General features: G+C 34.5%; 1 protein-coding gene across 2 annotated transcripts in view; it reads right to left on the reverse strand.

Moving 5' to 3' along the window:
• Positions 1-8,011: 8,011 nt before the first annotated feature.
• The window catches only part of Ttk (TTK protein kinase), a 36,098-nt gene continuing 31,580 nt past the window's right edge, over positions 8,012-12,529 (reverse strand). For both annotated transcript variants that reach the window (XM_026411263.2, XM_026411258.2), the window contains exons 18-21: positions 11,557-11,733; positions 11,141-11,225; positions 10,512-10,609; positions 8,012-8,095 (exon numbers count right to left, since the gene is read on the reverse strand). In XM_026411263.2, coding sequence (XP_026267048.2) covers positions 8,012-8,095; positions 10,512-10,609; positions 11,141-11,225; positions 11,557-11,733 — 444 coding nt within the window. The remainder of the gene's footprint in view (positions 8,096-10,511; positions 10,610-11,140; positions 11,226-11,556; positions 11,734-12,529) is intronic.

Below are 12,529 nucleotides of genomic sequence, written 5' to 3' on the forward strand. Positions count from 1 at the left end.
GCTTATGTTGACAGGGAAGCTTACTTTTCATTTTATAGCTTTTAATCTTTTTTTAATTGCAATTTGATTTTGTTTTTAATTAAAAAAAAAACATAGAGTATACGAGTATAGCTCAGTGATAGAGCTCTTGCCTAGGATGCTAGAGGACCCAGTTTCCATCCCCATCACTGCAAAAACAAAACAAAACAAACAAAACCCTCAAAACATAAAATGGCTTTCTTAAATGCCTGCAATGATCATTTAGGGAACAGAATGAGATAAAGCACAAAAACATTCACAAAAGAGTCAACAACAAAAAGAAAACAGGGGGAAATTAGAAAAAAAAATCTTATCAAGGCATGAGAAATTTATACAATATTTTACACCAAGATGCTGAAAAGAACATCTTAAATATTGTGACAAAAATAATAGGACATTTTGTATAATCAGATCGGCAGTGATTTTTTAAAATAACAACATATTGGCAAATTATGAAGAAAAACATGAAGTATTCTTTCATAGCTGTTGGTGACATAAATTGTTAAAACCTCTCTGAAAAACAATGGAGCTCTGGGTATAAGAGTCTTAAAAATAAACCCCCAACTTCGACCAAAAATTCTACTTCTAGCAAACCTATAAAGAAATGAGTCAAAGGGCTGGAGTTGTGCCTCAGTGGTAAAGTGCTTGCCTCGCACATGTGAGGCACTGGATTCAATCCTCAGCACCACATAAAAATAAAGATATTGTGTCCATGTATAACTAAAAAATATTTAAAAAGAAATGAGTAAAAGATTTCATTAAGGATGTTCATGACCATCCTACTGTTAACGATAAATAATTGAATCAAATTAAGCTAAAACTGTCATTTTCCATTAGACAATCTAAAGATCAATTAGATCCAGATTAAACTGGATATGATATGGCACTGGTGGTGATCAGTTTGGTAGCTAGTATGGTAACTGCAGTTACTCTAGAACACACTGTCCAGTGGAAGTGTTGTGAGATGCGTATGTTCTACACCTATGTTCTCCAATGCTGTAGCTGTTAGTCACACCTTGCTACTGAACACTTGAAATATGACTCATGCAAATGGTTTAATTTCAACCCATTTAAATGTAATAGCACATGTGCTACTGGACAAAGCCGCACTCCTCTAGAGGCAACTTTCATTTTTCAGGTTAAACTCCTGCCATATCACAATCCATATTGATTTCCTCAGGGGCCCAACAATTATGGACTAGAAGAGTCAAGTGTAATCTTTGCAGTCCTCATAAACTAATAATCTTATTTTCCCGTAAGGTAAGAAATAGCTTTGTAGTGCCCCCAAGTGGATATATAGTCTTATACTTTTATTGACCTTTTCTAATCTTTTTTTAGTCTTTCCATTGGTGTTTCAGCAAAAGCGGCTGAAATTGCTATTAAATCTTCCTAATTGCATTGGGTTTTACAAATATCTGTTTATTGAATTCCAAAGATTTTTTAAAATGTGCTTTTGAGTGTCAAATTATCAAATTCTGTTTTTAGAAAAATAAGATTTTTTTTCTTTTATATCAAATTTGAATTTGATTTCTTCCTTTGTATAAGACTATGAATTAAAGGCTGAACTATTCTTAGAGCCAAATGTGTCCCATATCCCTGTCTGCCCTCCTCTGGCTTATTTCCTATAATACCAGGAATCCACAGGACCAAAGGATGTACCCATTGGGAAGCAGTGCTCTGGTTGCCCCCTGTCCACATGGCATTCCAGATGCCTGAGACCCCAGAATTCCCTGCCAGCTCATTTTCAAGACCTACATAGGATTTTTCCCCAGATAGTCCTTCCCAAGTCTAAATACACCCTGAAGATGCTCACCCATTATCCAAGGGATGACCAAGAGAGGGGGCTATTTTCTTTTTAATTGACTTGAACCTGAACTGGCATGAGTAGTTTTAAAAAGCTCTCAGGTGTCTCTACTATGAAGTCAAATGTCCAGTTAGCTTTTTCAAGGCGGGGAAGGGGTTGCAGGGTGGGGAAGGTGGAAGTTCTAAGCTGGCAAACCTAGCACTTAGAATGTTCTGGATCTCCAACACTTAGGACAAGCCTGTGCAAAGGTGAAGATGCTTAGTGGTTGATTAAACATCAACATGAATTCTGGGCCTCCGGGAAATCTTAATTTCTGGTTGATCTTATCCACACTTCCCTTTATTCAAAGCTTATAAATCTGTAGACACCCAGTGATCACCATTTCATCACAGAAATTATTTCCTCCCGGCTCAGGAGCAGCCACCTGCAATCCCAGTGACTTGGAGGCTGAGGCAGAAGGATCTCAAGTTTGAGGCCAGCCTCAGCAAATTAATGAGAATCTGTCTCAAGGAAAAAAATAAAAAGGGCTGAGGATGTAGCTCAGTGGTAAAGTGCCCCCTGGATTTAATTCCCACTACCATAAAAAAAAAAAAAAAGAAATGCTTTTTCTACTTTATGTATGCTCTCACTCAGAAAATTTCTCCCATACATAAGTCATTGAAGGCTATTTAAGAAATGCCAAGGCCTATAGAAGACTCATAACTATAGAAGACCTTAGGCCTGACTATCAACTGGGAATGAACACATTTCCTAGGTGTGGAATATATATTACCTTAAGTGAAAACCTATGTTATGTAAAATGGGAATATGGTTGGTTATTTTGGCAATAAAAATTACTTCAAATTTTAAAAACTAATTTGGCAATAATGAAGTGGAGATTCATGAAATAGCAAGACAAATCATTACTTTATTCTAGATTATTGTATAGATTTATCTAAGAAATGAAGATCTCTTGTCAATAAAAAATAAATAAGTGATAATGCCTGGAACCAATGTGAGGTTGAAAAATTAATTGCTTGCAGTATTTATTAGATTTGGAGAGTTTCATATTAGTTTACTAGGTGTATGCATATATCCAATAGTATTTGATCATTAGAAAAGGCAATAAAAAGTTAAAAACAGCTCTTATGGAAAAAAGGAACCATGGTATAAGAGCACTCTCATGAATAAAGAAATTTTCCTCCCTTAACTTCCAATTATAGCTCAGTGCACTGACTTGCCACTAGAGTGGTCCTGGTGGGAAAATTTAGTTCTGACTATAGTAGTTAACAGTCAGCTGAAGAAGCAAAAGTGGATATTTGGTGGTTCTCATTCATATACCATGCAGACTCTTACCGTGCACCCATCAGACTAACACTGCATTGCCAGAGGACCTATGCTGCCCACAGGTGATAAGGTCAGATCTGAGGGTGTTAATTTGTAGTCCGTAAAATTGAAAGCCATTGTAGGGTTTTGGAATAAGGAATGACATGATCTGACTGCATGTTTTAAAAATGATCATTCTGGCGATTAAAATAAACTATAAACGCTAAAAAGTTGATTCAGGGAGACCAATTTAGGAGGCTGTTACAGAAACAGTGAGAACAAGGTGGCAAGAAGCGGTAGGACGTAGCTATATTTACAAAATAAAGCAAATGTCTCCTGATGGACTGGATGAGGGCTGAAGACAATGAGGCATTAAGGATGAGTCCAAAGTTTTAGACCAGAATAACTGAAAGGATGGAACTGCCATCAGTTTAAATGGGAATTTAAAAGGAACAGGTTTCGACAGGTCAGTTTTGTTTTGTATATGTGGAGTTAGGGATGTGTATGACATCTAACTTAACATTGAACAATCAACTGAGTGTATATGTCTAGAGGAGAGTCTGGGTTGAAGATACAAATAGGGTCATTGTATCCATACGCATATTGTCTTTAAAATCATGAGTTAGGGAGAGCCCTAGGGAATGCATATCATGGAATCTATTAGTAAGAAAGATCCTAGAAAACACAGACTGAGTTTATTGTTCAGTGTTCTAAGTACTTGGCCCAAGTTTTAGTAGGCACTCAGGGTCAGGATATCTCACCCACAATCTCATCCTACTAAATAGGGATGGAAAATAGAAAACTAAAAATTCAAGACAAAATTAAATAGTCAACCTAGCCCAGAGCAGCACGTTCTCACTAAGTCCTGCATTACCCTTTCTCCCTTTCTGGCCACAGTCCCATTCAATCAGCAGACAGAATGGAAGAGGAAGAGGCCAGAGCTCCTGAGTTTTCCTGTAGCCTTTCTTCTAAGAGGTAGAGAACAGTCCATATAGGAGTGGTGGGGACTGGGCTGGGCACAAGGAAGATTTCAAAAGCTAAGAGGAAAAAGAGAAAGGCCTCTTTCTGTGCACTCAGGATTTCCCAAACAAGGGCACTTAAGAATCCCTAATCTAGCTTCTAGTTTTGTATTCCTGTAGGAAAATTGTGATTTCATAGATAGGATTTTTTTTTTTACCTCTTTCAACATTTTGTAACTACTCCTCATCCCAATTTATTTTTATGTAAGATTTCATACTTAGTCTGACTGAGAGGAGAACCTAGGAGACATATAGTTCATTCTTCTAATTTTACTAATAAGAACACAAAGTTTCAAGGATATTCAGTGACTCGCCCAGACCCACAAAGCTTGTCAGAGAATGCTCAAAGCAGAGTCCTTTCCAGGACTCCTTCCACCTGGCCACACTGTAGGACCACTAAATAAAAAGTGCATTTATTAAACACCAACCAGATTCAGAGGAAAAAGATTAACATTCAGAAAACCCTATCAAAGAACATTCCTTTATTTAGTCCAGGCAAATAAAAGGGGACATAAAATTAATTTTTCTAACCAAATACCAGCATATCCCAACTCCTGAAATTTAGTGTAAGATTATTTACTAGGAAAGATTATCAAACTAGTAAAGTACTAATTGCACACTTAACTTTGATAACTAAGTTGGCTTTTAGGACTAATACAATGCTAACATAGAGATAATTCAGTCCAGTTAAGATGGAAAGCATGTTTGGGAAATGTGTGAAACCAAGTAAGAATTATCTGTTGCTTAATTTCAAAGGGAACAATTGCCTTTCAATAGTGAGGTTCACAGATTGAGTTTGTTTATTTATCTATTTATTTATTGAGATGTTTATTCTAGATCTTCAGGTACTATTAAGAAGTGACAAATAATGCCTTTCCCCAAATGGGACTTTTTGTTATAACTCTTAACATCCCAAGTGTTAATTTAAAACATTGGTTACATATACAGTAATTTCGAGATAATTTTAAAAAGAAAATATTGGCATATTTTCTAGGGGCAGATGTAGAATACATTTCTGCTTCCGTGTGAATTATTACCATTCCAGGGTGATTTGTAGAATTCAGGTTTAAGCTTACAAATTATCTATTACATTATCTTAGAAACTAGTAACCCTGAAAACTAATAACCATGATTAAAAATGTGGGAATCAAGAGAATGAGAAGATAGGCCACATAATGGGTGAAAATATTTGCAAAAGACACATATAATAAAGAAAGAATCGCTGGGGATAAGAAAGACAGTAGGATGAACTGGATATAACTTTCCTATATGGATATACAACCACTATAACTGCACATCACGTACAGCCATAAAAACAGGAAGTTACACTCCATGTATGTATGTCAAAATACATTCTACTGTCATGTATAAATAAAAAGAACAAAAAATTCAAAAAATTATTCAAAATATACAGAACTCTTAAACCTCAATCATAACAAAACGAGCAACCCCAATTTAAAAATGGGCAAAAGACCCCTGAACAGACACTACCCAAAGAAGATACACAAATAGCAAATAAGGCATACAAAAAATGAAGATGCTCAGCATCACATGTCATTAATGCAATGCAAATTTAGACAAGATACCAGTTCACATTTCTTAAAAAGGCCAAAATCCAAAATATAGACAACCTCAAATCCTTGTGAGGCTGTGGAGTAATACAAATTCTCATTGCCAGTGTAAGGCAAAATAGAACTGTCACTTAGCTTACCAACAATCCATCAATCAAGCTCCTTGGTATTTACCAGAGTTGAAACTTTATGTCCATACAAAACCTACACACAGATCTTTAGAACAGTCTTATTTGCAATTGCCCAAAGTTGGAAACAAGCCAAGATACCTTTCAGTAGGTGAATGGGTAGGTAAACTGTGGCCACCCATACAGTGGAGTATTACTCCTTGCTAAAAAAAAAAGAGAGGGGGCTACCAAGCCATAAAAGACATTAAGAAAACTTAAATGCATACATGTTGTATGATTTATATACATAAATTTCTGGAAAAGGAAAAAAAATATGAAGTAAAAAGACCAGTGATTACCAGGGGATGGTGGGTAAAAAAAAGGAAACAGACAAAGCACAGAAGATTTTCAGGACACTGAAATTATTCTATGTGATATAATGATAAAAATGTCATTAAACACGTAAAAGTCAGACATGGTGGTGCATGCCTATAATTCCAGCAACTTGGGAAGCTGAGGCAAGAGGATCACAAGTTCAAGGTCAGCCTCAGAAACTTAGCAAGACCTTGTCTCAAAATAAAAAAGGCTGAAGCTGAGTGAAGTGCGCACACCTGTAATCCCAGCAGCTTGGGAAGCTAAGGCAGGAGGATTGTGAGTTCAAAGCCAGCTAGTTTCAGCAAAAGAGAAGCTGGTAAGCAACTAAGTAAGACCCTGTTTCTTTACTTTTTATACAAAATAGAGCTGGGGATGTGGCTCAGTGGTTGAGTGCCCCTGAGTTCAAACCCTGGTACAAAAAACCCCAAAAACATAAATTGAAAAAATTAAAAATAAAAAAGCCTGCTCTACAGAACAAAATCTATCAAAATCTTTCTTAAAAATTAATTTAAAAGACTATGTGATAATACAGGTTGAGTATCCCTTATCAGAAATGCTTGAAACTAAAAGTGTTTCAGATTTTTGATTTTGAAATATTTACATGTACACAATGATATTCTTGGGCATGAAACTCTAGGTTGTTTTTTATATACCTTATACACTTACTTAGCTTAAAGATAATTTTATACAATATTTTTTATAGCATGCCTGCATTTTGACTGTACTTGTCACATGGGCCATTTGTAAAAATTTTATTTCTTGATACTCAATACAAACCTTTAACTATTAGCTATTAGATTCATTTGAGAGACAGAGTGTTTGACTAGCATGCACAAGGTACTGAGTCCAATCAACAACAATACAAAAGAAGCATGTGAGAGACTCTGGGGCCACTTGGCCATCACCAAGCATTAGGGACATTCATACAATTTACAATACAAAATCTAGCAAGACACTCTAAACACCAGAAGCAATATATGCTAGGAAGAATCCAAGGGAGAAATGAGAGCCATGTTCATCCCTTAACTATGAACTAATCAGTGGCATAAATAATTTGGAAATTTATTTAGGAATTCAAATCCTTTTGGAATTTCTCTTTGAAATTTCATTTACTATGACCTACTCCTACCCAAGTGTTCCATTAATTCAATTTTTATTAAGAGTTTCACAACCATGAAGATGATATATTTGCTTTAAGAAAATAATTTTACTGTTGGGCACAGTAGCACATGCCTGTAATTCCAGTGACTCGGGAGGCTGAGGCAGGATGATCAAAAGTTCAAGGTCAGCCCCAGCAATTTAGTAAGACTCTCAGCAACTTAGCAAGACTCTGTTTCAAAATCAAAATTAAAAAAAAAAAAAAAAAAAAAAAAAAAAAAAAAAAAAAAAAAAAAAAAACCTGCAGCTATAGCTCAGTGGTAAAATACCCCCAGGTTCAATCCCCAGTACCAAAAAGAAAAATGAAAAAAATAGAAGAAAATAATTTTACAATTTTGAAATCTTATGTTACTTAATGCTATAAAGCTTTATTTACAAAGTTCTTCAAAATATATTTCAGTTGTCTACCCAGTATTCCAAGTATGAAATGCTATCAAATAGATTTGATTTATAGAAAAACATAAAACAGAGAAAACAATTTTACAATTTAATATATACAGTGCCATTAGTAGTTTTTATTTTTACAGTTTCTTTTTAAAAATAATTTACTGAATGTTTTTGCTGATAGCATTTCAGAGTGAAGTGGTTTTCAAGAGTAGATTTCCAACAGTCCAATGTATTTTATAGTGTTGAGAGTTTATGAGTAGTTGTATATCATTTTTTTTCCCATTTTTTTTCAGAAGTCTTGGATGATGAAAAATCATGACTTTCTCCACTACTATAGCGCTCATATAAAGTCTGAAATTAAAACACAAATCTGTTCTGTAATTTTTAAAATTCAATGTATTATCAAATTATTAAAGATAACATTCTAAGTGTAATAAATTGACATATTCTAAATGTAATAAATTATTTCTCTTATTCTTATAATTGGGAAGTTATCTTATAAAACATTGGAAATAAAATTTTTATTTAGTTTTTTTTTTTTTTAGAAATTAAGGGTTTGTTTTGTTTTGTTTTTTAAAAAGAGACAGAGAGAGATAGAGAGAATTTTTTTTAATATTTTTTTTTTTTTTTTTTAGTTTTTGGTAGACACAACATCTTTGTTTGTATGTGGTGCTGAGGATCGAACCCAGGCTGCACGCATGCCAGGCGAGCGCACTACCGCTTGAGCCATATCCCCAGCCCAAGAAATAAAAATTTTAAACAGCTAATTTGACCTTAAAAATTAGCTATCATGAAATGCAGTTCCACCTTCCCATAAGAGAAATATAACATAGCTATTAAGCATATATGTAAATCTTTAAAACTTTCTTGATCTCCCTTATTTTTCATAAAGTCACTTAAATAAATGTGAAACTTAATAGGAAGTATTTTCAGATCTATTTAAATTAATCAGAGGACATTAAAAATTATTATGTAAGAAATTATAATTAGGTAAATTGTCCCTTGGCATTCGTAAGGGACTGGGTCCAGGATCCTACGCCAGAGACCAAAAACTACAGATGTTCCAGTTCCTTATATTAAGTGCCATAGTATTTGCATATACACACATAGCTGCCTATCTATTTAAAACCATCTCCAGATCACTTACAATACTGAAAACATTGTAAATGTGATGTAAATTGTTATACTTTATTTTGTAGGGAATAATAAGAAAAAAGTGTATATGCTCAAACTTTTCACTGCAGAGACAATGTTCAGTATAGATGTAATTTTTTTTTTTTCTTTTTGTGGTGCTGGGGATTGAACCCAGGGCGTTGTGCATGCAAGGCAAGCACTCTACCAACTGAGCTCTATCCCCAACCCTAGATGCAATTCTTTTCTGGTTGTTGTTTTGTTGATTCAGGGTTTCTTAAATTGCCCATGCTGGATCTTGTGATCCTCTAATCTCAGCTTCCTGAGTATCAAGCTTGGATTACAAGTATGTACTGCCACACACAAAATTTTAAATCTGAGATAGTTTTAATCTGCTGTATGTGGAACCCACAGATAGAGAGTGCTGACAGTACAGTAGATAGATATTGGGAAAAAAAAAAAAAAAAGACTGACTGAAAAAGCTTAGTGAACATCTAATTGAAGATTGCAGATACCTTTGCCTTCAAGGAATATAACATCAGGGTTAAAGGTGACTAATACACCTTATTTATAAAATTTTGAGCAATACATTGGTAAAAACGAAAAGCATGGAGAGATGAAATAAAGAGGAATTACAAAACAGATTGTCTGATTTTGACTCCTAAAGCCACTGATTTAGCCATCAGCATTTGAGAAAATTAACCTTACTTGAATGCTAATAGTGAACATATAATAAATTTCTTAAGAAATAAGCCTAAGATCTTAGCAACTTAGATTGATTTATCCCTATACAGAGAGCTAGAGTGCTATTTAGTTCAACCTTTCATCTAATAATGCTATAATGAAATAGACAATTAGTAATTGTTAAATAGCTAAACCAATTGGTCAGTAAATATTCACAGGCACTAGACATGACTGATGACACTGAAATCCCAAAATCATGAAATAGATATAAACAGGTATCAGAAGGCTGAAAAGTCTGATATAGGCTTCAGTAAATATATTGATTGCTATGTATATTTTATAGGAGCCATTTCATCTGACAAAAAGTGTAATTTCTCTAAGGCTTAGTAAAATTTGGCCAGAAGGAATTAATTCAAAAGCTGTGTTAAAAACAGTATTGAGCTGGATGAGCTGGAACATGCCTATAATCCCAGCTACTCAGGAGGCTGAGGCAGGAGGACCACGTTCAAAGACAGCTTCAGTAAAAGTGAGACACTAAGGAATTCAGCAAGACTCTGTCTCTAAATCAAAATGCAAAATAGGGATGGGGATGAGGCTCAATGATCGAGTGCCCCTGAGTTCAATCCCCAGTAACACACACACACACACACACACACACACACACACAAAGGTGTTGAAATAGAATGATTTAAAATAATTTCTCTTTTAAATTTATTCTAGTTAAGACCTGACAGAGAACTCTTTTAAATGTACTTTATATACATAATAAGACTATAAACTATATAAATCTGTATTTACCAAAAATCACATTAAGTGTCTAACTATAGACGTATACTTCATAAATGACATGATGATTAGACCAACTTTTATTTGTGTTACCTGTTTTTTGAGTGCCTAACTCACTAAACTATACAAAACAGTTCAAACCAATGTAGAAAATACACATACTTACTTTAGCAGCTTTCAAAATGGAGTTAGGAGAATTCAGACCAACAAGCTGGCCCAGAACATATTTCATTTCATCAGTGGCTCCTTTAGCCATTTGGTTACCTATAAAATAAATATAATTAACACACTGGTAACCAATAAGAAAAACTTAAGTCCATTAAAAATACACATTCTATTTCACACAACAATAACTGACATTCTTTTTCATCACCACCACTCTTCCCTCAGTATGGGGATTAAACCTAGGGCCTCATGCATGCTAGGCAAGCCCTTACCACTGAGTTATATCCCCAGTCCTTTTTATGTTGAAACAGGGTCTCACTAAGTTGCTGAGGCTGACTTTGAACTTGTGATCCTCCTGCCTCAGCCTCCTAAGTAGCAGAATTACAGGCATGCACCACTTGTAACTGGCATTCTCATAATTTACCTCTGATCACAGTCCCTTATCTAGGATAGGTAAAAAACGAAATGCCATCAAGTAAAGAAAGGCAATTTTATTTACTTTATTATTTGGCAAAATAGCAATTTCCTTAGGGAAGGAGGTAGGCTGCAAAAGAGTAGCCAATGTAGATTCTCGTTTTTATCATAGTTAATAGGTTAGAAATCTGGCGATAAACAATAAAGAAATAGTACCTGGTTGAGTTTGAATTTGAACATATGGATGTGCCAGGAGCTCAGGAATGGATATCCTCTGTTTAGGGTCCCTTATTAAACAACACTACATATATAAAGATGGGGGGGGGGACAGTTTTTTAAAAGTGAATTGATAAAATATTTCCAGACTGCATCACATTACAGAAGCTGCTTTCCAAATATCCCACTCAAATAATATTCTTTACCCCAAGTCACTTTTACAAAATTCTCAAGTATTCATTAAGCTTTCAAACACATTTGAAGTAAACTAATCATGCTTTAAGAGCTACTTCAGTTAGTAATTTTTTTAGTAGGCCAGTTATTTAAGCCATAATTCTGATCATTTCAGCTATTCTTTCAAACAAACCATTAATCATATGAAATATCTGTCTATATCCACATACTAGTAATATTACCTTTAACACATCTTGAAGATCTTTCTCTGGAATATCAGGAAATTCAATGTCATGATTAGGGTCAATTATGGCATGTAACTTAGAAATCTGATTAATTATATGCTGAAATGGTGTTTTCCCATAAGTCATATTGTACAAAATGCATCCTAAGGACCAAACATCACTTTTGGGGCTTATCTAAGTAGGAGAGGGGGGGAAAAAAAGGAAAAGCAAGTTGCTTTATTTTAATACAAAGTTATATGTTTAAAATCATAATTATCATAAAATCATAATAAAATCTCAATAAATGTGAAAGTACCAGATTATGTTTACATGACAGAGTATCTTTTTCTGATTTTCATGACATTTGATTATTTCATCAAGAGATGAGCTTTTCACTTTAAACCTTTCAACAAACTCATAATCACTTCAATTGAGACACAATATTACATAATTGTCAGCTTATGAAAATAAGAAAATAAAAAACATAACTATCAATTTTATTTGTTTTCCCCAGAATTACTGGGTTACAATACATTTTTGTAAAAATGCAAAGTATGTATACATTAAATGGTTGCTTATATTGAGCAACCCTAAATTTAAGAATATAAATTGCAGAAATTAGGCTGGGCAGGGCCTGTATACTGGTCTTATCATTAGCTGGTAATTCTATGTCTCTGTCTCCTTACTTCTAAAACACAAATAAAAGTACATTGTCGTAAGACTGGGGCACGGCTCAGTGCTAGAGAGCTTGCCTAGCATGTGTAAGGCTCAACATGCAGCATTGCCAGGTTGGGAGGAACATAATGTAATGGAAATTAAATAACATAACCAAGAATATGGTTGACCAGAGAATACTTTCTGGTTATAGTAAGTACTCAATAACTTCTCCTAATCCCCATATAAGACACATAGAGCAGTATGACAACAAAGCCAACACATGGAAAATATTTAGAACAAAGTGAGATTAAAAGGTACACCCATGAACTCTGGA

The sequence above is a fragment of the Urocitellus parryii genome, chromosome 8, assembly GCF_045843805.1.
Source record: "Urocitellus parryii isolate mUroPar1 chromosome 8, mUroPar1.hap1, whole genome shotgun sequence".
Classification (NCBI taxonomy): domain Eukaryota; kingdom Metazoa; phylum Chordata; class Mammalia; order Rodentia; family Sciuridae; genus Urocitellus; species Urocitellus parryii.